General features: G+C 25.2%; 1 protein-coding gene across 1 annotated transcript; it reads left to right on the plus strand.

Annotated features, from left to right (window-relative positions):
• Window positions 1-27,597, plus strand: LOC117168155 (L-threonine 3-dehydrogenase, mitochondrial). The gene is made up of 5 exons (XM_033353583.1): window positions 1-428; window positions 4,204-4,467; window positions 14,271-14,531; window positions 20,690-20,956; window positions 27,365-27,597. Exons 1-5 carry the CDS (start codon window positions 281-283, stop codon window positions 27,526-27,528), a joined length of 1,104 nt encoding a protein of 367 aa, XP_033209474.1. The 5' UTR covers window positions 1-280; the 3' UTR covers window positions 27,529-27,597.

A 27,597-nucleotide genomic window follows, 5' to 3' on the forward strand; every position in this document is an offset into this window, starting at 1 on the left:
GTAGTCTCTCTGAATTCAAACAGGATCGATCGAAAATCGAATAAACTCTTAAATAAATGTATCTATTGTGAATATTTATACTGCATGATAATTAATGAATGAGAGTTATAAGATATACACTCTTGAAACATTTTAATCATTCAGAACTTAAACTATGGTTAAGTTTAGGGAAAATTAATTGTAAATGAAAAGTTTTTTTTATTAACATTCAAGCACCTTTGGTAGTGCTTCTTAAATTTTAAATTAATTTTAATATCTTTGGTATTAAACGACTGTAAATATGTTGATAAGAAACCTGAAAAGATTTCAACCATGGATCCCGAAAAACTCGAGAAATTTCAGTCTCGCTGCAATTTCTTTAAAGGAAAATAATAAACTGTATAATGAGTGTAATCAAGTCGTCCGGCCACCGCGAATATTAATTACAGGTGAGCTAATTATTTATTAGTATTAATTTGGCATTTTATTCTAAAGTAATAGAAAGAAAGATTTTAATACATACTATTTTAGTTTCAAAATTTATTTAATTTATTTAGACAATTTTTAATTAGAGTGTTTAAAATTCAACAATGCGACTTTTTAATTAATTCAAAATTCATATTGTAAACAACAACGCAATTACAAAATGAGTCATTTGCATAGAAAATTACAATATTTAGAGAATCAGTGACGTATTCAAATAATGTTATAAAACAGACAACAATCTGTGATGACTTGAATTTAATTATGTTAAGATATTCAATTTTCATTTGTGAATGCCAATAGAATAAAAGCGAAGTTGAAAATTTGCAATTATTCAAACAATATAATACAAAAATAATAATAATTTTAAATCGTAAACCAGTTTGAAATATATCAAATTGTTTCATTTTTTCGCGAGGAAAATAAATTCTGTTTAATAAAATTAACGTAGGTACTATATTCCTAAGATTTACAAAAAATAGAATTGCATTTTTAATAAATAGTTCGATTTTATTTAAAAAATACGAGTTTTCAATCCAAACCCACGAATTGTTAGCAAAATGGTTGAATGGTCAAGTTAAAAACTCAAATTTTCTAGAAAACATTATTTTTATATAAACAGTAGGATTCTTAAAAGAAAAACATTAATTTAAAAAAATTTTTATTTTCATCGAAGTGCTTGAATTTCAACTAAAACGGTTAATTGTAAACCAAAAATGCAAAGTTAGGCTTTAAGTTTTAATAAAAAGACATTTTTAACCAAGAACTTTAATTTTCAATCAAGTACATAAATTTTCAACGAATAAACATTTTAATTTTAGATTAAAACAGTTGAATTCAATAAAAAATACAACATTTCAACGAAATAGTTGATTCTCAACCAGGCTAGATTAAATTTTACCCGAACAGTTGACTTTGCAAAAAAAATTTGAATCAAGCATGTAATAGTTAAATTTACAGTTACAAAATTAATTTTCAAGCCAAAAGCATTACATTTTTGAACAAACAGTTGAATTTTCAAATGAAAAAAAAAAGTTACATAAAAAAAACATTAAAAAAAAAAATTCTAACAAAACAGTTAAATTTTCAAGCTTCTTACCGGAAGAAATTAATTTTTCAACCAAAGGTTCGAATTTTCATAACGAAAATAATAATTTTCAAACAAAAAATTTTATGTTTTACCATTTTTAAAGCAAAAAGACAAAAATTTATGAAAAAATTAAATTTTAAACAATAAAGTTAATTTTCAACCTATTAGTTGAATTTTCTAACAAAATATTTCATTTTTCCTCAAAAAAAATGTTAAACAAATACATTTTTAACAAAGTAGTAGTTCCATTTTTAACCAGAAAAGACCAATTTTCAACAAAATAGCTGAACCCTTTACAGAATTTTTTTGCCGAAGGGAATAAATTAATTTAATTAAAGTTAAATGATTAATATGAACAAGTTGAACTTTTTACCAAAATAGTTTGATTTTTTTAAACAAAATCAATACATTATTAAAAATAAAATTCTAAGAATTTTTCACCAAAAGAGAAAAATCTGGAAATGAAGAAGGCGAATTTTAAAGCATGGGAAAAATAAAATCCCACTGAATTATTCAATTTTCAAGCCAAGTAAATGATTTTGCAACAAAAATATTATTTTTCAACCAAATAGTTGAATTTTCTAGAAAAAATATAACTTTTTACCAAAATATAGTTCAATTTTGAACAAAATAATCAAATCTTCAAACAAAAGAAGCGAAATGTTAAATAAAAATATTATAATAGACTTTTCAATTAAAAATATTAAATTTTTGACCAAAAAGGATCATAAGAGTTGATACGTTAACAGGCGTAAGGCTTCCAGGTATAACATTTAACTGTGCAATTTTTATTGTGAGTTAACGGAAATTTTTTATTTAACAACAAACTTACAACTTTTTGTTGCTAAACTTTTCCATGATTCCATTTCTTCTAAGACTTTGAAATTTATTAAAAAAGATCATAAATTAATGTAAAAGCTAACTACAAATACTTTATTAGTGGGTTAGAGCAACAACAAATTTTTAATAATTTTGTAAACAAATTTATTAACTAAAGTCATTTTTTCGTGATTTGCAATGATCAGCTAATTTTGACCCATAACTTTTGTTTAAAGTATCTCAGATAATGATGTGCGCTTACAATAAGTTAAGAATAGCTAATGATTGCCAATTCTTTAAACAATTTTCATAAACAAATGCGACTTTTCACAATTTTTTTATGAAAAGGCTTGATTTTTTGGCGGAATCAACTTAAAACGTTTTGCCTAAGACTCCTTGCTATCATATTTTTTATAGCGACCAAAAAATGTTAATTATTTAAACAATTTTTGTAAACAAATGGACATTTTAACCATTTTTTCATGAAAAGGCTTCATTTTTTGCAGAATTAACTTAAAATGTTTAGCCTAAAACTCCTTGTTATCATTTTTTTCATAGGGACCTAAAAAGGTAATTATGTAAACAATTTTTATAAACAAATGCATATTTTGACTATTTTATGGTCAAAAGGCTTGATTTTTTTTGCGGAATCAACTTAAAATGTTTTCCCTTAGATTCCTTGCTATCATATTTTCCATATTGACCAAAAAATGTTAATTATTTTATGAATTTTTATAAACAAATTCACATTTTGACCATTTTTTAAGGAATCAACTTGAAATGTTTTTTCTAAGACTCCTTGTTATCATATTTTTCATAGTGACAAAAAAATGTTAATTATTTAAACAATTTCTATAAACAAATACGCATTTTGACCATTTTTTTCATTAATAGGCTTGATTTTTTTGCGAAATTAATTCGAAACATGTTGCAAAAGAATGTATGCTAACATATTTTTAATAATGGCAGAAAATAATTATTATTTAAACGATTTTCATTAACAAATACACATTTTGACCATTTTTTCATGAATAGGTTTAATTTTTTTTCAGATTCAATGCGAAATTCTTGAAAAAGAATCCTTGCTGTCATATTTTTTATATATTATATATTTATTATATATTTATATTTTTTATAGTGACCTGGTAGAAGTTCACACGGTGCAAACCTGTTTTTTTTTACAGAATATTTTTTGGTTCAAGATTTAACGCATTATCCATAAAAAAAGATATGTAATTACATAAAAAAAAAACTTAAACTTCAAATGCGTGCATCCATGTTCCCGTAACCCCCACATTTATAAACCCCAAAACCCAAAAATCCTGAGCCTTCCCATAAAAAAATTGTCAAAATGTGCATTTGTTTATAAAAATTGTTTAAATAATTGGCAATCATTAGGTATTCTTAACTTATAGTAAGCGCACATCATTATCTCAGATAATTTATACAAAAGCTATAGGTCAAAATTAGCTAATCATTGCAAATCACGAAAAAATGACTTTTGTTAATTAATTTGTTTATAACATTATTTTTAAAAAATTTTTTACTCTAACCCACTAATAAATTATTCTTAGTTAGTTTTTACATTGATTTATGACCTTTTTTTAATGAATTTCAAAGTCTTAGAAGAAATGGTGTCATGCAAAAGTTTAGCCACTTTAAAGTCGCAAGTTTGTTGTAAAATAACAAATTTTCGTTAAGTCAAAATAAAAATTGCACAGTTAAATGTTATACCTGGAAGCCTTAAGGTCAATTCTAAAAAAGAAAAATCAAAATCCGTTAAGAAGTTTTACTTGAAAAAAGTACATTGTTATTAATAAATATTTTTTTAGGTGGACTCGGTCAATTGGGCACAGAATGTGCGAAGCTTCTAAGGAAAAATTACGGCAGCGAGAATGTCATTTTATCGGACATCATCAAACCGACAGATGAGGGTCTTGCAAATGGACCTTTTATTTTTGCCGATATTTTGGATTTTAAAGGACTTCAAAAAATTGTCGTAAATCATAGAATCGATTGGCTCATTCACTTCAGTGCACTTCTGAGTGCTGTTGGTGAACAAAATGTTCCTCTTGCTGTTAGAGTAAATATAGAAGGTGAATATTTCTAAATTATTTTTAAAAATAATCTTCATTTGACTACCCTCTTGAAAAAATATTATTGAATATTAAGACCATGAGCAGCATTAACGCTATGTGGCGTCAATTTAAGTCGTGCCCCGAGGACATTGACGCCATAGGGCGTCAAATGTATGTGTCTCACGATTTGTTGTTTCGATTTTTACGAAACTTTTTGCCTAAGGGTTTTTTTGGTCGGGAAATACGAATCCGTGATTAAAATTAAAAAATTCAAAATGGATGATCCAATATGGTGGCTTGAAAATGTCAATAAATCCAAAACTTAGCACATTTCCGTAAAACCTTTTTTCTTATGGATTTTTGGGCTCGTAGACTACAAATCCGTGGTCGATATTTCAAATTTTAAAATGGCTGATCCAATATTCTGGCTTCAATTAAAAATTATTAAGAAAAAATTTGTTTACAAAAAGAATAACTATAGGATTTTTAAAAAAATCTAGTAAGATCCAATCAAACAAGATAATATAGAAAAATTGTATACAAAAATGTATATTTTTATTAAATAAAAAATTTCCTAAGCAACTTTTTTTCTAAAGGACGCTTAGATTTCTTCTTTAAATATCGTAGAAATTATTATTGAATTTATTTTCGAAAATTAATTATTTTTAACATCTTACTTTTAAGATTATAATTTAAGACAGCTCAAGTTTTTTAATGAAGTTTAGGATTGTTTAATTTTTAATGCTTTAATTTTGAAATGATAGATTTTGAAAATTTGCAATCAGAAATCACATTATTTTAAAAATTTGTAGAATAGTTCAACTTTGAAGGTTCACAATATGCAAAAATTTTCAATCTTGTGCAATTAAAATAAGTGAATTTTTGGACAGAATAGATACATTTTGGTAAAAAATGAATACGCAATTGAAAAAAACTCAAGTTTCTTTGCTTTGAGACCTTGGATTCAAAAATAGTTGGCTTAAAATTTCTCGATTAAATATCTCCAAGATAAATTCAAAAGATAAAAAATAAGAAGACTTTAGAAACAGTTATTGAAATTTCAATTATTTTTATCTGAAAATGTTGCAAAATAATGAAAATTTCAAACTCGACTTACAAAAAAAAAATAATAAGTTCAAATTCAAAGACTTAAAACTGTGGATTTCCAAATTTAGGAATCATATATTTTAGCAATCTTCTTTTGTATTCGTTTTTTTTTATTTTCAAAATATAATATCTAAAAAACTTCCCTCTCTTCGTTGAAAATTTCAAAAAATGAATAATTTAAAATTAAGAAATATTTCGTTAGAAAATTTCAAGAATGAATAATAATTCCAAATTATGTGTTAAAAATTACACGATTAGAAATTAAATTGTTAAAAAAATATATAATTAATCCGTCGGAAATTAATAATTCTGTAATTGAATAATTAACCCTTTGAAAATTTTGAATTTTGAAACAATTTAAATTTACTTAAATTAATTAAAATTTTTAAGGATTTGAAGATTAAAAATCTTAAATATGACAATTCATAATTACTATCGTTTTCAGTTTTAAATAACATTCCGATTTGCTTAATTTTCACCGTTCTGTAGTAGATTTTTTCCAATTTTAAAGAATTTATCTTTGAACCTTGAAAAAATTTGTCCTTTTAATTTTAATATATCCAATCTTCAAAATTCTAATATGCAAATATATAATTTTAAGCGTTTTAAAATCGTCCTATTTTCAAAATGTTAATCTGGAAACTGGAAATATTTTATTTCAATTTTTTTGGAATTGTCCTACTTTCAAAATATTATTCTGAAATCATTGGAATTCAATATTATTTAATTATAAGAAAAATTATTTTGAACGCTTTGTATTAGAAATTATCAAATTTCAATTTCTTTGAATATTAAATATAATCCAATTTTCAAAATTCTGATCGGAAAATATTCAATTTTGAACGTTTTAAATTAAGAAAGATAACATTTAAATTCGTTTGAATTTTCAATGATCAAATCTTCAAAATTCTGATCTGATAATATTAAAATTCGAACGTTTTAGATCGAAATGATTTACGACATAAATTCCTTTTAATTAAAAATTATCAAATTCTCAATATTCTAATATGATATCATTCAATTTCGATATTCATGAATTTGAAAAAATATTTCAATTTGTAACGCTTTTAATAAAAATTATATAATTTTAACTTCTTTGAATTTTAACAGATACACTTTTCAAAATTCTGATCTGAAAATATTAAATTTTTTACGCTGTTAGTTCGAAATAATCCAATTTCAATTCCTTTTGATTTTAAATAATCCAATTTTCAAAATTCCAATCTAAAAATATTTAATTTTCAGTGTTTTGAAATTGCTGAATTTTTTAAATTTTGGTCGAAAATTTTTCAATTTTGAGAGCTGATGATTTAAAAAATATTTTCGAAATTTTTAATTTCTACGCGTTTATTTAGAAATGCTACAAATTTAATCACTTTTCTTTAATCGGACAGATTGCCATTGTTTCAAAAAATTTTTTTGCATAATTATTTATTGTTTGGACAGTAAAAAAATTTTTTTTCGTCTTCAAACATTTCACAAAGATTTCAACGATTTTTAAAGATTTCTAAACATTTTCAAGATTTTAAAACAGTGTTCTAAATATTTAAAAATATTTGTCAAAGATTTTACAGAGATTGTAAAATATTTCAAGTATTTCAAAAAAGTTCAATGACTTCACAAACATTTCGAAGATTTCAATAATTTCACAAAGATATCAATGATTTCTCAATGATTACAGAGATTTTTTTTATTCAACAAATTTTGGAAAGATTTTAGAAATATTTCTCAGCGGCTTGAAAAATTTCAAAATATTTCAAAAAATGTCAGTGAGTTCACAAAAATTTTAAAGTTATCAATATAAATTTTAATGATTTCACGAAGATTTAAAAAAAATATCAAAGAATTGTAAATATTTAATTTTTTTACGAAGATATGAAAAAAAGCTTTAAAAAATGTCAGTGGTTTCACAAAGATGTCAAAGATTTTTTTTTAATTCAGGAGATTTCTAAAAAATCTAAGAAATTTTTTTTAAGGCTTCATAAACTGCATAAATTTGTTAAAAATGCCAATAATTTCACAAAGATTTAAAAGATTTCACAAATATTTAAAAATATTGAAACATAATTACTAAATATTTTAGAGAATTTCAAAGATTTCACAAAAATTTAAATGATTTCACAAAGACGGCAAAGGTTTTGTAAGATTTCAAACAGGTTTCAAAGACTCCAAAAAATTCAATAGATTTCCAAAAATTAAAATCTCAAAGATTTAAAAAAAGTTCGATTATTTCATATAGATTTCAATAATTTCACAAAGATATCAAAGATTTTAAAATATCAGAAGATTCCGAAAAATCTTTAAGATTTCACAGATGTTTCAAAGATTTCAAAATATTTTAATACTTTTACAAAGATGTCACAACGGTTCAAAAGATTCTGAAAAGATTTCAAAATCTTTAGAAGATTAAAAGAAAATTCAAAATATTTCGCAAAGATTTTAAATATTTCTCAAAGATTCCAAAAGGTTTCAGAAATTCCAAAAGATTTCACAAGTATTTTTAAAATTTCAAACACTTACAAAGATTTTAATTTTTTTAAAGATTTCAGAAAGATTTCAAAGCTTCCAAAAGATTTCAAAAACTTTCCAACATTTTTAAAAAGTTCAAAATATTTTGAAAAGATTTCACAAAGATTCCAAACATTTTTTAGGGCTTCAGAATTTTCAAAGATTTCAAGGTTTTCAGTAATTTCGGAAAGATTTCACTGTTTTGAAAGATTCAATTTTCAAAATTCTAATCTGAAAATATTCTACTTTTATCGTTTTGAAATTGTTCTGTTTTCGAAATTTTAATCTGAAACCATTCAACTTTGAGATTTTTAATTCAAAATTAAATTGTTCAATTTTGAAGACTTTGAGTTAAAAATTATACCAGTTTAATTTTTTTCAGTATTTTTCTTTCTTTAAACGGTTTCAATTTTTTAATAACTAAGAAATATTTATTGTTTCAAAAATGTTTACAACTTAATATTCAAAAATTAGGTAACAATGTATTTATAAATTGTAAATATTTTTAATGTTAGAAAATGGAAAAGCAGAGACGTTAACGCACGCTTTACGCGCGTACATTTCCTAATATACTTTCTATAATTTTATTCTTATTATAAATAATTTCCTGAAATTGAAATAAATCAAAAGAAAATATTTATGGGCTTATAATGAATTATCTATCATATTTTGAAATTCATTTATTAATAAACAATTAATATTTTAATAACAATTGGGTCTAATTTTAATTATTTGAATGCAATAACATCTAAAATTAATTATTTCTATTACAACTGTCACTTTCGCTGGAAAAAATGAATTTTAGTTTCTGCGTTAATTATTAAAATGTCGCAATAGAAAGCTGAACGGAGAAAGTAAATTAACTCCACAGTCGCTCTGCATGTTCTTCATCACTCCTCCAACATTGTTATTATTTTCATAAACCTGTATTTATAACAATTTCACTTCATTCAGGGATAATACCATTTCAGAAGTTCAATTATAAAAAAATAGGGGAATTTTCCTTCAAAGTTGAATTTTTTTTTAATTTCAGCGTAATGAATAATAATTAATAAATGCAACATTTTTACAAGAAACGACAAATTTGAATAATCCAGAAATCGCGTTCGCGCAAGATTGTTATTTTTTTAAACTATTAATAATATTGTTGTATAATGTATAAACAAGCAAAACATTGCATTTTTGTACAAAAATACCAATTTGAAAATAACAATTTCCAAAGAAAAAAAACTGACATAACCTAAAGTTGTTTAAAATTGTAAGTTTAATTTTTGAACTTGAAATTTAGAAAAATGTTGAACCTAACTTAACATTGTTCAACAAATTATTATATTTCAAAATACATAATTTTAGAAAAAATAAAAGTGCCTGATTTTCGGTATAAAACACCACATAACCTTCAATCGTTCGAAAAATGTAAATCTTTTTTGAAATCTATATGTACACACAGTTATCTTCTTTGAAATCTAATTATTTTTTGTCAAGATCGCTTATTTCCGGTTTAAAAATCCAACATAACCTAAAATTGTTGAAAGTTGAGAATCGTCTTCAAAATGTTTGTTATATATTTTAAAATTAAAATATCAATTCCCAGCAAAAACTACTAACATTCTTCCAAAAATGTAAAAAAATTCTTAATCTTCTTAAAATTATAATGATTTTCGATTAGAATACAATTTTTTGATGACAAATTCTAACATAACCTCCATTTGTTCAAAATTATTAGTACAATTTTTTAACTGTCAGGTGACAAATTATATTGTCCCAATATTGTATTTTTTTTTAATTTAATGATTTTTCAATAATTGAACCAAGTTTATACGAAATAATTTTGTATTAAAAGTACTGGTTTCCGGTATAAAAAGTCCCTAAAACCAAAGCTGCATAAAAATTTTACTTCTCATCCCTTCATTTCCCCAATTTTCTATTCCCTCATTCCTCCTACTTCACTTACTTTTCCCAATATTATCCCTCACCGCACCCTTCGCCTAACCATTCCAACTTCCTCCTCCGCTACTTCCTACCTCTTCTTGTTTCCGCAGCAACACTTTCCTATCCCTAATTCTTATCCCCAGCCATCCTTCATTTCCCCTACTTCTCCACTCCTCATTTCCACTCACTTCCCCTTCTTACCCACCCCTATTTCACCTTAATTCCTCTCCCATAATTTCCCCTACTTCTCCACCCGTCATTTCCACTTACTTCCACTTTTTACCCACCCCCAATTTCACCTTACTTCCCCTCTATAATTTCCCCTCATTTCCCCACCTTGGAAAAAATACAGCAGACGGACGAACGCACAGTTGGGCAAAAAAATGGTCTGTTGACAAATTGATATTCAAAAACGATTTCTGAACCAATTTGAAGGTTTTTTAGTTTAAATTAAAGTTAATAAAATTACGCATAAATCTGTCACGACGGAAATTCAAAAGAAATTTATTTACTAATAAAAATCCAAAAAGTAAAATTTTTTTGAGAAAAGTGATCGAATAGCTCAGCAATTGTTTAAAAATTGATTAAATTCGTTATAAGCACAGAAGTAAGTGAAAATAAATTCATGGTGATTGGCAGTAATTCATCTGTTTATTCACACTAAATTTGAACAATTTATAGATAAAAAGTTTTGTAATTGAATTCATAAAATATATTTAATAATTTATTACTTTAGAAACAAATTGTATAAGCCATTATTAAAAGCATGTATTTATGATGCAATAAATTAAGTTTTTTTCTACCAAATCATCGAAAAATTATACGAAAATATCACTCTTACTCATCAATTTTACTCATTCAATTATAATTAATGATTGTTTAAACAAATTTAATCAAGAAATGCACTTTCTGCTTATTTTGAAAGTAAAACTCGGGGTTTTTTGTTAATAACAATTGTTCAAAGAAATTTTTAAATAAATCTTCCTTATCTTAGGTATCTTTTAGGAAAAAAATTGCGTTTCTTTAAAGTATCAGCAGGCAGGTATTTAGTACTAATTTAGTAATTGCTCTGTGCTATTGGTCGCTAACAATTAAGAATTATTAGAACAAACTTAATTAACAAATGCATTTTTCAGCTAATTCCTGAGATAAAAACTACGCTTTTTCAATGCAAGTAAATGTTAGTAACTAATTTTTAAACTTTTTTCAGAAATCTCGATAAAGATCCGCTATTGTTATTGTCATTAATAATTTTATTGCTAACTGCTTGTCCTCTCATATATTTGTGAAGAAAAATTTATGTTTTTCTTGTGGAATATATTGATAATTGCTCAACTCTGGATTTACGAAATCTGTTCTGAAACTCGTTAAAGCGAAATTTTTTTCATAAAAAATGCCTGAGATGATAGAAAATTGTTTATACACTTATTAACAATAAAAATGGTTGATTATTATGTAAGGTCACTAACGGTCTAGAAATTAGTTATTTAAACTTCATTACGTTGAAAAAAACACAAGTTTTTGCCTCTAAAAACAGCTAGAGAGTGCATTTGTTAATTAAATTTGTTTAAAAAATCATCCATTGTTATTGGTTGGCTACATCTGATAAGAGTTGCAATTTTTGTATAAATTTTAGCCGATTCAGTAGAAAATTTTTTTTATTTATTTCATCATAAATACCTGATGTGGATAATTATTCGTACAATTTATTTATGAATATTAAATTATTCGATTTCCTCCATGAATTTAATTTAAAAACTGTTTTTGTCTATGAATTATTCAAGTTTAGTGCGCATCAATTTACGACTCACTGCCAATCACCGTCGATCCATTTTCACACACTTACCTCTATTTATAACAAACTCAGTCAAATTTTTAAACAATTTAAGAATTAGACATCTTTTTTGTATAGTTACTTCACTGATCCTAGATATTTCGGATTAAATTCAAGTATTTTTCTAAAATTAGATATTTCTAACAAAAAAATAGCCAATTTTCGGTTTTGGTCCAAAATCCTTGGTCAATTTGGAGTCATATGTCAATTTTGGGCCCTATACCGGCTGAAGGCCCTATTTCAATTTTGGGCTATATGTCTATTTTTGACTTTATTTTGAACATTACTTCAATTTTTGACCCTATGTAAATGTTGGGCCCTATGTCTGTTTTGGGTCCTATGCATATTTTGTACCTTATGTTTGCTTCTGGCCCTATGTTGAATTTGGGTCCTATATCAATTTTTTACCTTATATCTCGTTCGGGCCCTATGTCGTATTTGGGACTTATATCAATTTTAGGTCCTATCTAAATTTTGGAACCTCTGTCTATTTTAAACCATATGTCTTCTTCTGGCTCTGGGTCGAATTTGGGGCCTATTTAAATTTTAGGTCCTATGTCTACTTTAGCCCGATCTGAATTTTGGGCTCTATTTCTATTTTTGTTTGTATATCAAATTTTGGCCCTATGTCTATTTTGAACCTTATGTCTACCTCCATCCCTATGTGGAATTTGGACAATGTCTATTTTGAGTCGTATATCATTTTGGACCTAATGTCTATTTTGGAACTTATGTCTGCTTCTGGCCATATGCAGAATTTGGACCCTATATCAATTCTGGACCGTATATCTCGTTCTGGCCTTATGTCTATTTTAGACCGTATGTCTTCTTCTGACTCTATGTCCAATTTCGGGCCTATATAAATTTGAGGCCCTATGTCAATTTTTATCACTATATGAATTTGGGGCCCAATGTCAATTTTGGGCCCCAATGCCAATTTTGGGGCCCCATGTCTATTTTGGACCATATGTCTTCTTCTTGTCCTTTACCAAATTTGGGCCCTATATCAATATTTTAGGCCCTATATCAATTTTTGACCATATATCTCGTTCGGGCCCTTTGCCAAATTTCGGACATATATCAATTGTAGGTCCTATGAAAATGTTGGGCGCTCTGTCTATTTTGGACCGTATTTTTTCTTCTGGCTCCATGTCGAATTTGGGGCCTATATCAATTTTAAATCCTATGTCTATTTTAAGCACTATATCAATTTTGTGCCGTATGTCTATTTTAGATCTAATGCCTACCTCCTTACCTACGTAGAATATGGGCAATGTCTATTTTGGATCGTATATCTTCTTTTGGTCTTATGTCGAATTTTGGCTCGATATCAATATTAGATCCTGTAAAAATTGTGGGCCCTATGTATATTTTATACCATGTCTTCTTCTGGCTCTATGTCGAATTTAGGGCTTATATCAATTTGAGGCCCTTTATCTATTTTTGTCGCTATATTTCTTATTTTAAGCCTTATGTCTATTTTTCTTCTTATATCAATTTTAGGCCCTATGTCTATTTTGGAACTTATGTCTGCTTCTGACCCTATGTCTTTTTCTGACTCTATGTCGAATTTAGGGCCTACATCAATTTGAAACACTACGCCTCTTTTTGTCACTGTATGACTTTTAGACCTTATGTTTATTTTTGTTCTTATATCAATTTTAGGTCCTATGTCAAATTTGGGACCCTATGTTTATTTTAGACCTTTTGTCTGCTTCTGGCAATTATCTCGTTCTTGCCCTATGTCGAAGTTGACCCCTATATCAATGTTAGGCCTATGTAAATTGTGAGTCCTATGTCTATTTTAGATCATGTCTTTTGACTATATATCGAATCTGGGCCCTATATAAAGTTGAGGCCCTATGTATATTTTTTGGCCTTATGTCTATTTTTTCCATATAAAAATTTAGGCCCTATGTCGATTTTGGGACCCTATGTCTATTTTAGACCTTATGTCTGCTTCTGGCCCTATGTCTAATTTGGGTCCTATATCAATTCTGAAAGCTTTTAAACTCATGTCTAATTTGGGTCCTATATCAAGTTGAGACCCTATGCATATTTTTGGCCCTATATGATTGTTGGACCATATGTCTATTTTGTCCTTATATCAATTTTTGGCCCTGTGTCGAATTTGGGACCCTATTTCTATTTGGTAATTATGTCTGCATCTGGCCCTATTCCGAATTTGGGCCTTATATAAGTTTTAGAGTCTATGCCAATTTTGGTCCCTATGAAAATTTTGGGCCCTATTTTAAATTTGAGCCCCATACCAATTTTTTGTCCAGTTTTGTGCCCTAAGTCTATTTTGGACACTATCACATTTGGGCCCTATGTCTCAAATATAGGCATTGTAGGGGATTTTGAGAGAAATAGGGGCAAAATAGAAAAGAAGGGTCACAGAATATGGAAATTTGTTTGTTAATTTCTCTTCGATTTCAAGGAATGCACAACGTAGTCGAATTGGCTAAACAGTATAATCTGAGGATTTTTGTGCCTTCCACTATCGGTGCTTTTGGTCCGGAATCGCCCAGAAATCCAACTCCAAATGTTACAATTCAACGACCAAGGACCATTTATGGAGTCAGCAAAGTACATGCAGAACTTCTGGGAGAATATTATCATCATAGATTTGGTTTGGACTTTCGTTGCCTGAGATTTCCGGGAGTTATTAGCAGTGATCCACCAGGAGGTGGTACCACAGGTAAAATTAATTATCATGATTTCCCAAAAATTTTAAACGATTTCTAAGATTTCGAAAGTTTCAAAGATTTAAAAACAGACTTCAAAATATTTTAGAAAATTTCTCAAAGATTTCAAAAAGATTCCAGAAAATTTGATGATTTGACAAACATTTTTTTTCAAATTTAGATTACATAGATATTTCAAAGATTTCAAAAAAATTCGGGATTTTCTAGAAGATGTCCCGACATTTTACAAGATTTCTGAAAGATTTCAATGATTTCACAAAGATAGCAAAGATTTTTTTTTTTTTCATTCGGAAGATTTCCTTAAGCTAATGTTTGAACAAGGATTTCAAAGATTTTATTATCTTTTGAGGATTTTAAAAAAGTTCAAAATATTTCAGAAGATTCCAACAGATTTCAAAATACTTTCAAAGAGTTTTAAAAAACCCGGAATATTTCGCAAAGGTTTTAAAGGTACCGAAAGATTTTAAAATACTTGAAAAGATTTTTTTTAAGTCAAGAATATTTCAGAAGATTTCGCAAGGATTTCCTAGATTGTGAAAAGATTTAACAAAGATTTCAAAAAACTTCGAAGATTTAAGAAAGTTTTGCAAGATTTAAAAATCTTTCGAAGAAAAAAAATAGATTTAATTCTTTCACGATGATTTATTATGTTCAAAAGAGATAATACATCAGCATTCCAACAGATTAAAAAAATGTTAATTATTTCATAAATATATTAACTTTTTTTAATATTCAAAGATTCTTATAAAAGATTTCAAAACATTTAAATAATTTAACAAAGATTTTTAACATTTTTCCGAGAATTTACCATAGTTTCAAAGATTCTAAAAGAATTACAAAAATTTAACAAAAAATGCAATGATTTCACAAAGATTTCAAATATTTCACAAAAGATATCAAAGATTTTTTTTTAATTCCAAACATTTCGTACTCATCTCAGGAAATATTCTTGAAGTTTTCAAAGATTCTTAATAATTTAGAAGATTTCGAATTTCAAAAAATGCAAAGATTTCAAAAAAGTTTAAAATATCTCAGAATATTTCGTTTGAAAAATTTCACAAAGATTCCAAAATGTGTAAAAGATTTCGAAAAACTTCACTATTCTGAAAGATTTAAAAAATTTCAATATTTTCAATTTAATTGCGAATTTGCATAAACTTCAAATCGACGAGTAAATAAATAATAAGAAGTGGAAATGGCAGAAATTTTTACGAAATCTCTTTCCCCTGTGAACTAGAGCACGATATAGAATATCAGCGTTTAAGTTAATTCTGTAATAGCGTAATCATAATCTATATTGAAGGCATTCGTAATTGGAGAACCGTATGCAAGGCACTGCGCTTGATTCTCCTGTCTCGTTTATCATCTCATCCATAAAAAAAGTATCTTTCACCCTCAGTACAAATTTTATAAAAGAAATCATCAGAGTCTATTCAACTCCTGGTAAGAAATTTCCATTTTCAACCATTTTCAACAAATTAGTTCCATTTTCAAACAAAGAAATGAATTTGTAAATTAAATAATTAATCTTTAACCTAAACAATTAATTTCCATCAAAAAATGGAATATGTAAATTTTTGGTTTAAAAAAATTAATTTTCAAACAAAAAGAAATACATTTTTAACATAATTGTTCATTTTTTAACTAAACAAATTAATTTCGAATCAAAATGATAAATATTCAACTAAAGAAATTATTTTTTTTTAACAAAAAAGCAGAATTTTCAAAAAATCATGAATTTTGAAGTAAATAAATACCAAAAATGGAATAGTTACATTTTTAGCTGAAAACATTAATTTTCAACAAGTGGACGAATTTTAAACCAAAAAGATGAATTGCTACACACAAAAAAACAAACGAATTTTAAAATAATAAAGATAAACTGTCAACCGAAAATTGAATAGAAAAATTTTCAATTAAAAAAATTAATGTCCAACCAAAGGGAGGAATATTCAAGTGAAAGGGTGGAAAATTCAATGAGAATAGGTAAATTTTCAGTTAGAAAAAAAAAATTGCAACCGAAAACTACAATAACTTTGATAAAAATAGTTAAACCAAAAAACGAAAATTTTCCAACAAAGCAGTTTAATTTTGAACGAAAAAAAATCATTTTTTAAACGGAAATGTAATAGTTAAATTTCCAGTCAAAAAATTAATTTTTAACCATACTGATCATTTTTTATTTAAAATGATGAATATTAAACTGATACAGTTAAATCTCCAAACAAAAAGATTAATATCTACCATAAAAACACGAATTTTCAGTTAAAAAAGATAACTTTCTAATCAAAAATTAAATATTACCATTTTTAGCTTAAAAAGTTAATGCTCAACCCAAGGGATGATATTTCAACTAAAATGATAGAATATTCCATTAGAATATTTACATTTTCAGTTACCTAAAATAAGTTAATTATCAATAAAATTATTAATTTCCAACCAAGAAAATTAATTTCTTCTAAAAAATACAAATTTTCAACCATAAAATATAATTTGTAATCTAAAAATTGAATAGTTAAATTTTTAGTTTGCGAAATTAATGTTAAAACAAGAAGATGGCTTTTTAACTTAAAATAAGGAATATACAAATGAAAAAGATACATTTTCAGTTAAAAAATAATTTTCTAAGAAAAAATGAATTTCCAACCAAGTCGTTGAATTTTCAAGTAAAAATGATTAATTTTCAACCAGTTTAATTTTCATCTACAATCATGAATCTTTAAACAAAAAAATTAATTTTTTAAACAGACAGAAATTTTCACACAAAAATATTAATTTTTCATTGAGGAGATCAATTTTATAAAAAAAAACTGGAATTTTGACGAAAAACATGAATATTCGAATTAAAAACATTATTATTCAATCAGTTTTCAACGAAATAAAAAATTTTTCAACTAAAAACAATAAAAAAAAATTAATTTAAAACCAAATAAGATGAATATTTAACCAAGAAGTTTAATTTTCTGCGAAAAATATGATTTTTTAACAAAATACATGAATTCTCAACCAAATAGTTAAATTTTCAACCGAGGATGATCGCAAAAACTTCACTTTTAACCAAATTGATGAATTTTTACCCAAAATTATGAATAGTGAACTAAGAAGATTAATTTTCTACGAAGAAATATGATTTCTCAAAAAAAAAAAAAAAATTCTCAACGAAATAGTTGAATTTTTAATTATAAAGGATTAATTTTCAACCAAAAAGATTAATTTTTATCTACAATCATGACTTTTCAATAAAGAAAAAAGAATAATTTTTTCAAGAGACATAAATTTTTACTCAAAAATATTAATTTTCAACCAAGAAGATTATTTTTATACAAAAACAGAACAGGAATTTTGACAAAAAAACATGAATGTTCGAACTAAAAACATTAACATTCAATCGGGTTTCAACAAAATAAAAAATTTTTCAACCAGACACTTACATTTTTAACTAAAAACAATAAAAAATTTAATATTAAAAGAAATAGATTATTTTTTATCAAAAAGGATGAATATTCAAACAAGAAGTTTAACTTTCTAATAAAAAATAGGATTTTTCAACGAAAAAATGTATTCTCAACCAAACAGTTTAATTTTCATCTACAATCATGAATCTTTAACCAAAAAAAATTTTTGAACAGAGATAAATTTTCACATAAAAATATTAATTTTCCACCAAAAAGATTAATTTTATACAAAAACAAAACAGGAATTTTTACAAAAAATATGAATGTTCGAATGAATAAATGTTTCAACCAAATAAATAAATTTTCAAGCAGACACTTACATTTTTAACTAAAAGCAAACAAAAAATTAATTTTAAAACCAATAGATTAATTTGTAACCAAAAAGATAAATATTCAACCAAGAAGTTTAATTTTTTACCAAAAAATATGACTTTTCAACACAAAAATGAATTTTTAACCAAATAGTTGAAGTTTCAACTAAAACGGATTAATTTTCCATCAAACAGTTCAATTTTCATATCAAAACATGAATCTTTAACCAAAAAATTAAATTTTAACAAAATAGATGAATTTCTACCCAAAAAGATGAATTTTTTACCAAAAAAGAGGAATTTTCAACCAGATACTTAAAGTTTCAACTAAAAATGATTCCAAAAAATTCATTTTAAACCAGATGTATGAATTTTTAACCAAAAAGATGAATATTCAACCAAGAAAATGAATTTTCTATGAAAAAATTAATTTTTCAAAACAAAAACAAAAATGAATGCCCAACCAAGTAGTTGAATTTTCAACTAAAAAGGATTAATTTTTAACCAAACAGTTTAATTTCGATTTAAAATCATGTATCTTTAACCAAAAAAATTAATTTTTCAAATAGAGATAAATTTTCCACCAAGAAGATTAACTTTATACAAAAAAATGGAAATTTGACAAAATACACGAATTTTCTAATTTAAAACATTAATATTTAGTCAGTTTTCAACAAAATAAATTTTCAAACAGACACTTAAATTTTCAACTACAAATAATTAAAAAAAAATTTAACAAACAGATTCATTTTTAACCAAACAGATGAATATTCACCCAAGAAGTTTTATTTTATACCAAAAAAATATGATTTTTCAATAAAAAATGAATTTTCAACAAAATTTTCAAAAAAAAAACATGAATCTTCGAACTAAAAACATTATTATTCATCCAAAAAGATTAATTTTTTACCAAAGAAATATGATTTATCAATAAATAATTAATTTTAAATCAAATTGTAGAATTTTCAACTAAAAAAGATTAATTTTCAACAAAACAGTTTAATTTTCATCTACAATCATGAATCTTTAACCAAAAAATTAAACTTTTAGCTAAAAAAAATAAACAATAAATTTTTAAACAAATAGATTAATTTTTAACCAGAAAGATGAATATTCAACCAAGAAGTTTAATTTTCTACCAAAAAAATATGATTTTTCAACAATAAAAATTCTAAACAATCATGAATCTTCAACCAAAAAATTTAATTTTAACCAAATGGATGAATTTTTGACCAAAAACATGAATATTCAACCAAGAAGTTTAATTTTATTTTTAAAAAAGCAGGAATTTTGACAAAAAAAACATGAATGTTCGAGCTAAAAACATTATTATTCAATCGATTTTCAACAAAATAAATAAATTTCCAAGCAGACACTTTAAGTTTCAACCAAAAACAATTAAAAAAATTAATTTTAAACTAAAATGGTGAATATTCAACCAAAAAGATTAATTTTCAACCAAAAAAATATGATTGATCAATAAATAATTAATTCCAAACCAAATAGTTGAATTTTCAATTAAAAAGGATTAATTTTCAACCATACAGTTCAATTTTCATATAGAATCATAAATCTTTAATAAAAAAATTTAATTTTAAACCAAATTAATCTTATTTTATACCAAAAAAGAGGAATTTTCACAAAAATACATGAATATCCAAATAAAAAATTAATACTGAAAAATTCGTTTTTCCATTTTGAAATTTCAACAGGTTTTTTTATTTATTTTTCTCTCTCGGCTGAAAAGTCTTTTAGATCTTCTTGGGTTGTAAATTCAGCAATTTGTTGAAAATTCGTCTTGTTGTTTTAAAAATTAATCCCTTTTCGTAAAAATGTACTCTTTTTTTGCTTAAAATACAACTTTTTGGTAGAAAATTAATCTGTGGCGGCTAAAGATTTAATTATTTGGTTGAAAATCCGTCTATTTTGGTTGAATTAAACTGTTTTTAGTTAAAAATTTATTTTTTGAAGTGAAAATTTAACTATTTTATTTTTTGTTGAAAATTGATTTATTTTGTTCACAATTAGTCTTTTAAAGTACAAAATGTACAAAGTTAAAGAGAGGGAAAATGTTCCTTTTTCAGATATCAGTGGGAACATTTTATTTTCAGGAATTGTTCACAGTAACTTGATTATTGGACGTTAAAAAAGGGGGTTTAGTTTGATTTTTATCTAATTTAAATATCCTAAATTTTTATAGTTCAATAAAGTAATATAGAATTACTTTTACAAATGAAAAAGCACTGCAATTCAATTTTATGTTACAATATGAAAAAAAAAAGAACAGAAATACGCTCTCCAAAAAATTCCCTGACAATTTCAGGGGTTTTCCGGGTTTTACAGGTAGGGTAAGCACCCTAAATAACCATTTTTCTAATTTTCCAGATTACGCAGTCGCAGTCTTTCATGAAGGTCTGCTAAATAAAAAATACGAGTGTTATCTGGAGCCAGATACCCGATTGCCGATGATGTATATTGAAGACTGTCTCTCCGCCCTTTTCCAATTTTTGAATGCACCGAACGACAGATTAAGAAGAAGAGTTTACAATGTCACTGCAATGAGTTTCACCCCAGAGGAACTTTTTGCTGAATTAACAAAGTACATTCCCGACTTGAAAATTTCCTACAAGCCTGACAGTCGACAACACATCGGTAAACTTTTCAAATTCTTATTTAACTTGAAAATCCCCACAATTTAGAGCGCAAAATTATCTCAACAGAGGGGCAAATAGGGTGATTTTTCCGTGAAAATAGGGGCATAAATTCCTTTAAATGAAATTATCGCAGATAACATATTCCTATAAAGATTTCCAGACGTTATATATTCCATTTTCAATGAAATAAAGTCTTTTTTTAACGAAAAAAAAATGAATTTTTATAACGAGAGATGAATTGTCAATATCTTTTAGAAAAAAATTTGACACGAAAAGATAAAAAGTCCATTTTTAACTAGACTTTAAACAAAAGAGACAAATTTTTACGTTTACAACCAAATGGTTGCACTTTTAACCAAAAGAGAAGCGTTTTTAACAAAATGAATGAATGTTTAACGAAAAAATATTCATTTTTAAGCGATGATTGAAGCAACATTTTCAGTTTGAAAAAAAATAGTTTTTAATCAAAAGAAAACGAATTTTCAAGAATAATATTTCAGTTCTTAACTGAAAAAATTAACTTTTGCCTAAAATGATCATTCCTCAACCAAAAAATGAATATATTTTTAACCGAAAAGTACATTTTGTACTTAAAAAGAATGGTTTTCAACAAACTGAATCCATTTTCAACAAAAAATATAATATTTAAATTTTCACTCGAAAGAATAATTTTTAACTGAAAACAGTTGAATTAATCCAAAATAGACGGATTTTTAACCAAAAAGTTGTTTTTTAAGCCAAAAAATAGTACATTTTTACGAAAATGGATTAACTTTTAAAGCAACAAGAGGAATTTTCAACAAAAAAAGTATAATTTTCAGCAAAATAAATGCATTTTCAACCAAATAGTTGAATTTTTTACAAAAATAGCTGAATTTCCAACCCAAAAAGATCTAAAAGACTTTTCAGCCAAGAGAGAAAAATGCATAAACAAACCTGTTGAAATTTTAAAATGAAAAGACGAATTTTTCAGAAAAAAGTTGAACTTTGACAATAAAAAATGACTTTAACAAAATAGTTGAATTTTTAATTAAATTATTAAATTTTCAACAAAATAGACGAGTTTTGTATTAAAATTACGAATCTTCATAAACAAACAATTAATTTTTATCAAAAGAGTTCAAATTTTTAGCAATTAGTTACACTTTTAATAAGAAAATATGAATTTTTAACGAAAACTTGAATCTTTAGCGAAAATAGATGAATTTTTAACCCAAAAAGCCGAATTTTCAACGAAAAAGTTAATTTTTCTAACCAATAAGAGTTTTTCAGTCAAAAAATATTACATTTTTACGAATTTTCAACAAAAAGTTGAATTTTCAGCAAAATAAATGCATTTTCAACCAAATAGTTGAACTTTTTACCAAAATAGCTGAATTTCCAACAAAATTATTAAATTTTTAACAAAAGAGTAAAAATTTCTAGCAATCAGTTAAATTTATAATTAAAAAATATGAATTTTTAACGAAAAATTGCTTCTTTATAGAAAAAAGCCGAATTTTAAAAGAAAAAATTAATTAACCAATAAGAGTTTTTCAAACAAAAAATATTACATTTTTACGAAAAGGGATTAATTTTCAAACCAACAGGAGGAATTTTCAACAAAAAAATAAATGCATTTTCAAACAAATAGTTGAATTTTTTACCAAAATAGTTGAATTTCCAACAAAATTATTAAATTTTCAACAAAAGAGAGGAATTTTATATGAAAAATTCGAATCTTCAACAACAAAAAATGAATTTTCAACAAAAGAGTTCAAATTTCTAGCAATCAGTTACATTTTTAATTTAAAAACATTAATTTTTAACGAAAAATTGATTCTTTAGCGAAAATAGAGGAATTTTTAACCCAAGGAGCCGAATTTTCAACGAAAAAATTAATTTTTTTAACAATAAGAGTTTTTCAGTCAAAAAATATTACATTTTCACGAAAAGTGATTAATTTTCAAACCAACAAGACGAATTTTCAACAAAAAAGTGGAAATTTCAGAAAAATAAATGCATTTTCAACCAAATAGTTGGATTTTTTTACCAAAATAGCTGAATTTCCAACAAAATTATTAAATTTTCAACAAAAAAAGACGAATTTTATAGGAAAATTACGAATCTTCAACAACAAAAAATGGATTTTTAACAAAAGAGTACAAATTTCTAGCAATTAGTTATATTTTTAATTTAAAAATATGAATTTTTAACGAAAAATTGATTCTTCAGCGAAAATAGATGAATTTTTAATCAAAAGGCCGAATTTTCAAACAAAAAATTAATTTCTTAACCAACAACAGTTTTTCAGTCAGAAAATATTACATTTTTATAAAAAAAGGGATTAAGTTTCAAACCAAAAAGACGAATTTTCAACAAAAAGTTGAATTTTCAACGAAATATTTGATTTTTAACCAAACGATGAATTTTCAAAGCAAAAGACCGAATTTTTAAAGCAAAATGGATGACTTTTTAACAAAGTTGTTAAATTTTCAACAAAATAATTATATTATTAGCCAAGGAGATAAATTTTAAACTAAAAGGATCAATCTTTCAAAAAAATGGATTTTTAACCAAGGAGTTCATTTTTCAACCTAGTACTTGAATTTTTAATAATAAACAAAAAAACAAGTTTTATACAACAGCAAAACACTTAAATTATCAACGAAATATTTGAGTTTTTTTTAACCAGTAGAGATGAATTAGGGACCGAAAATATCATTTTTATCTTTTCATTAAAAAAAAAATAGTTTTCAACCAAAAAAGATGAATTTTCAACAAAAAAAATTGGGCTTTGTACCAAAAAATGATTTTCGACTAAAATGAATGACTTTTTAAAAAAGTTGATAAATTTTTAACCAAAGAAATTAATTTTAAACTAAAATTATAAATCTCCAGCAACAAAAATAAGATTTTCTAACCAAGAATTTCATCTTTCAACGTTATATATGAATTTTTAATAAAAAAGAAGGGTTTTCCACGAAAAAATGTAATGTTTATCAGTTTAACTTAAAAAAATTTTAATTTTGAATAAAAAATAGTGTAATTTAACAAAAAAAGACGAAACATTAAAGAAAAATTAAATACTTAGCCGAGAGATAAATTTTCAACTCAAAAAGCTGAACTTTTAAGTAAAAAGTTCATTTTTCAACCAAGAAGGATTTTTCAGTCAAAAGAGAGAGAGAGAAAATGCCAACCAAATTTTGGAATTTAAAACCCAAAAAGACGAATTCCGTTCCTAAAAATGGAATTTTCAACCTGGAAATATGCATTTTTAATAACAAAAATTAATTTGATACTAAATAGTTGAATTTTTTTAAATTTTGTCGACCAGGCAAATTATTTAAATTCTGATCTTAAATTTTGTCTGATTACTGGTCAAATAATTTTCTGAAGACACGAGAAAATTATTTGACCAGTAATCGGACAAAATTTAACATAAGAATTTAATTAATAGAAGAGAAGAATTCTGGACCAAAAATATAATTAAAAACTTTTTATTTAAAAAGAAATAATTTTCAAACAAAAAAAAGATGGATTTTTAACCAAAAAAGGTGATATATCTACCAAAAGATGAATTTCCAATCCTAAAGGTCGAATTTTTTACGCAAAAAGACGAATTTTCAACAATATAATTACATTTTCAATCAAAGAGATGAATTTTAAACTAAAAGTATGAATTTTCAACAACAAAAAAATGAATCTTTAACGAAGGAAGACTTCACTTTTCAATCAAGTAATTGAATTTTTAATAAATAAAAGGGACGACTTGTTCACGAAAAATGCAATGATTGATATTTCAAATGAAAAAGCGGATTTTTCGACAAAAAAGTTAATTTTCCAGTCAAAAAGGATTTTTCATGTCTAAAAAAGATAACTTTTCAATCAAACTGTGGAATTTTCAAACCAAAAGGGCGAATTACGTACATAAAATTTGAATTTTCAACCCTAAAATATTAATTTTCAACAAAAAATTTCATTTGGAAACAAAAAGTTCATTTTTTTTACCAAAAACGATTAATTCTGGACCAAAAATCTGATTTCAAACTTTTCATTTTAAAAGAAATAACTTTCAACTAAAAAAAATAATTTTGAACAAAAAAAGCAAATTATCTTAAAAAAAAATTCAACAATTCAATTTTCGACTATAGAGGATGCCTTTTAACAAAATATATGAATATTCAACAAAATGATTAAATTTTCGACCGCAGAGATTAATTTTAAAGTAAAATTATAAATCTCCACCGACAAAAATAAATTCTTAAATAGTTGAATTTTCAATAAACAAATAAAAGACGAATTATCCACAAAAGATTTAATGGTTGATATTTCAACCGAAAATGCTGAATTTTCGACAATAAAGTTAATTTTTGAAACCAAAAAGGATTTTTCATCCCAAAGAAGAAAAGACAAAATTCCAACCAAACTTTGAAATTTTCAAACGAAAACGGCGAATTCTGTACCTTAAAGTTGAATTTTCAAACCTAAAATATGGATTTTCAACAAAAAAGGCGATTTGCAATCAAATAGTTAATTTCTCAACCAAAGGAGATGAATTCTGGACCAAAATTATGATTGCAAAGATTTTATTTCAAAAGAAATAACTTTCAACTGAAAAGATTCATTTTCAACCAAAAAAGTTGAAGTTTGTACCTAAAGATGAATTTTCTATCCAAAAGAGCGAATTTTCTAAACAAAAAAGAAACGAATTTCAACAACAGTTGAATTTTGGACTACAGAAGATGACTTTTTTAACAAAATAGTTGAATATTCAACAAAATAATTAAATTTTCCACCTCAGAGATTAATTTTAAACTAAAACTATAAATCTTCAAGAACAAAAATAAATTCTTAACCAAGGAGAGAAATTTTCCACAAAAAGTGGAATCTTTAACCAAAAGAGATTAATTCTCGAGATAAAATTTAATATCCGATATCTGAACAATGAAATATTTTCATACTGAGTCAAGAAATATTTTTCGGGTCAAAGAAGAAAAAACTTTCAACCAAACTGTTGAATTTTCAAGCCCAAAAAGACAAATTATAAAAAAAAAACAGTTGAATTTTCAACTAAAAACGATCCATTTCCAACCAAAAATAGAGTAGTTAAATTTGCCAATTAAAAAAATTGATTTTCAAGGACAAAAAAATACGAATTTTCAACAAAATAGGTAATTTTTTAACTCAAAACTTTCAATTTTCAACCAAAAATGGAATAGTTCAATTGTTGTAGATTTTAAGTCGTTCTGTTGAGCAATAATATTTTTTTGTTGCAAAAATTCCACCAAATTGTTGGGATTTTTAGATTGGGTTCTATAAATTCAGTTAGGAAAAAATTAGAAAAAGTAGAAGTTTCTTGAAAAAAGGGGAAAAGGGAGAACAATTTTTTGTATAAAAATACAACTTTTTGTTTTGAAAATTAAACTATTTTGTTAAAAATTCATTTTTTTGGTCGAAAAAATTCGTTTCAAGAGACATTTTAGTTCTTTTTAGACAAAAAGGTAACTATTTAGTAGATAATTAAACAATTTTGTTAACAAGTCATCCTTTTTGTTTGGAAAAATTCGTCTTTTTTTTCGTAGAAACAAAATCTTGGTTGAAAATTCATATTTTGATCTTGAAAAGTTAACTGGAATCTTTTTTGGATAAAAATTCAACTATTTTTTAAAAATGAGTTTTTTTTGCTTTTAAATAAAAATGAATCTGTTTTAAGAGAAATGAAATTCTTTTTTGAGAATCAGGTAACTATTTGGAAGAGAATTAAACAATTTTGTTAAAAAGTCATCCTTTCTGGTTAAAAATTAGTCTTTTTGGAGTGAACATTTAATTTTGTTCGTAGAAACTTATTTCTTGTTCAAAAATTGATATTTTGATATTGATATTTGTTTTTTATTTAAAAATTCATCTTCTTTAGTACATTTTTTGTATGAAAATCCCCACTTTTTGGTAAAAAATTATTTCATTTTTTGCTTGAATATTGTAATATGTTATTTAAAAGATTTCGTTGAATAGTTTGTTAAGAAATCATGATAACAGTTTGATTATTTTGTTGAAGATTAATTTTGTTTTAACTGAAAATGTAAATTTTCGATTTTTTCAAGTTGTATATTTATTTTTTAGTTCATTTTTATTATTTAAAAATACATTCATTTCGTGGAAAATTAATTTTTGACTGAAGTCATATTTTTATTTTAAAAATTTTAATACATTTTTATTTATTTCTTAAGGGAAAAATCTTTATTTGTTGAAAATTTCACTTTTTGTTTTTAAAATTCGACTTTTTTATACATAAATTATCACACTTTTTTTGGGAACTTATCTTTTCTCTTATCGTAGAAAAGACACTTTAAAAAAAAAAATTAATAAATTTAAAAAAAATTGAAATATAATTAATAATTAAGTTAACAAAAATATTTTTTTTCAGCTGAAACCTGGCCTCAAGTGTTCGACGACAGCGAAGCACGAAAAGACTGGGGTTGGCAACACAAATACGATATCGAAAGACTTGTGAACTCTATGGTTCGCGACGTTAGTGAAAATTTTCTACCGAAATTCCACCGACTGAAGGAAGTAAACAGCTACGTTTAGCTTAAAAAATAAATAATATTCTGCAGCTTACCTTCCATTTTTCAATAAAATTGTATAAAATATGACAAA

Source organism: Belonocnema kinseyi, chromosome 2 (assembly GCF_010883055.1).
Source record: "Belonocnema kinseyi isolate 2016_QV_RU_SX_M_011 chromosome 2, B_treatae_v1, whole genome shotgun sequence".
In the NCBI taxonomy this organism is placed as follows: Eukaryota; Metazoa; Arthropoda; class Insecta; order Hymenoptera; family Cynipidae; genus Belonocnema; species Belonocnema kinseyi.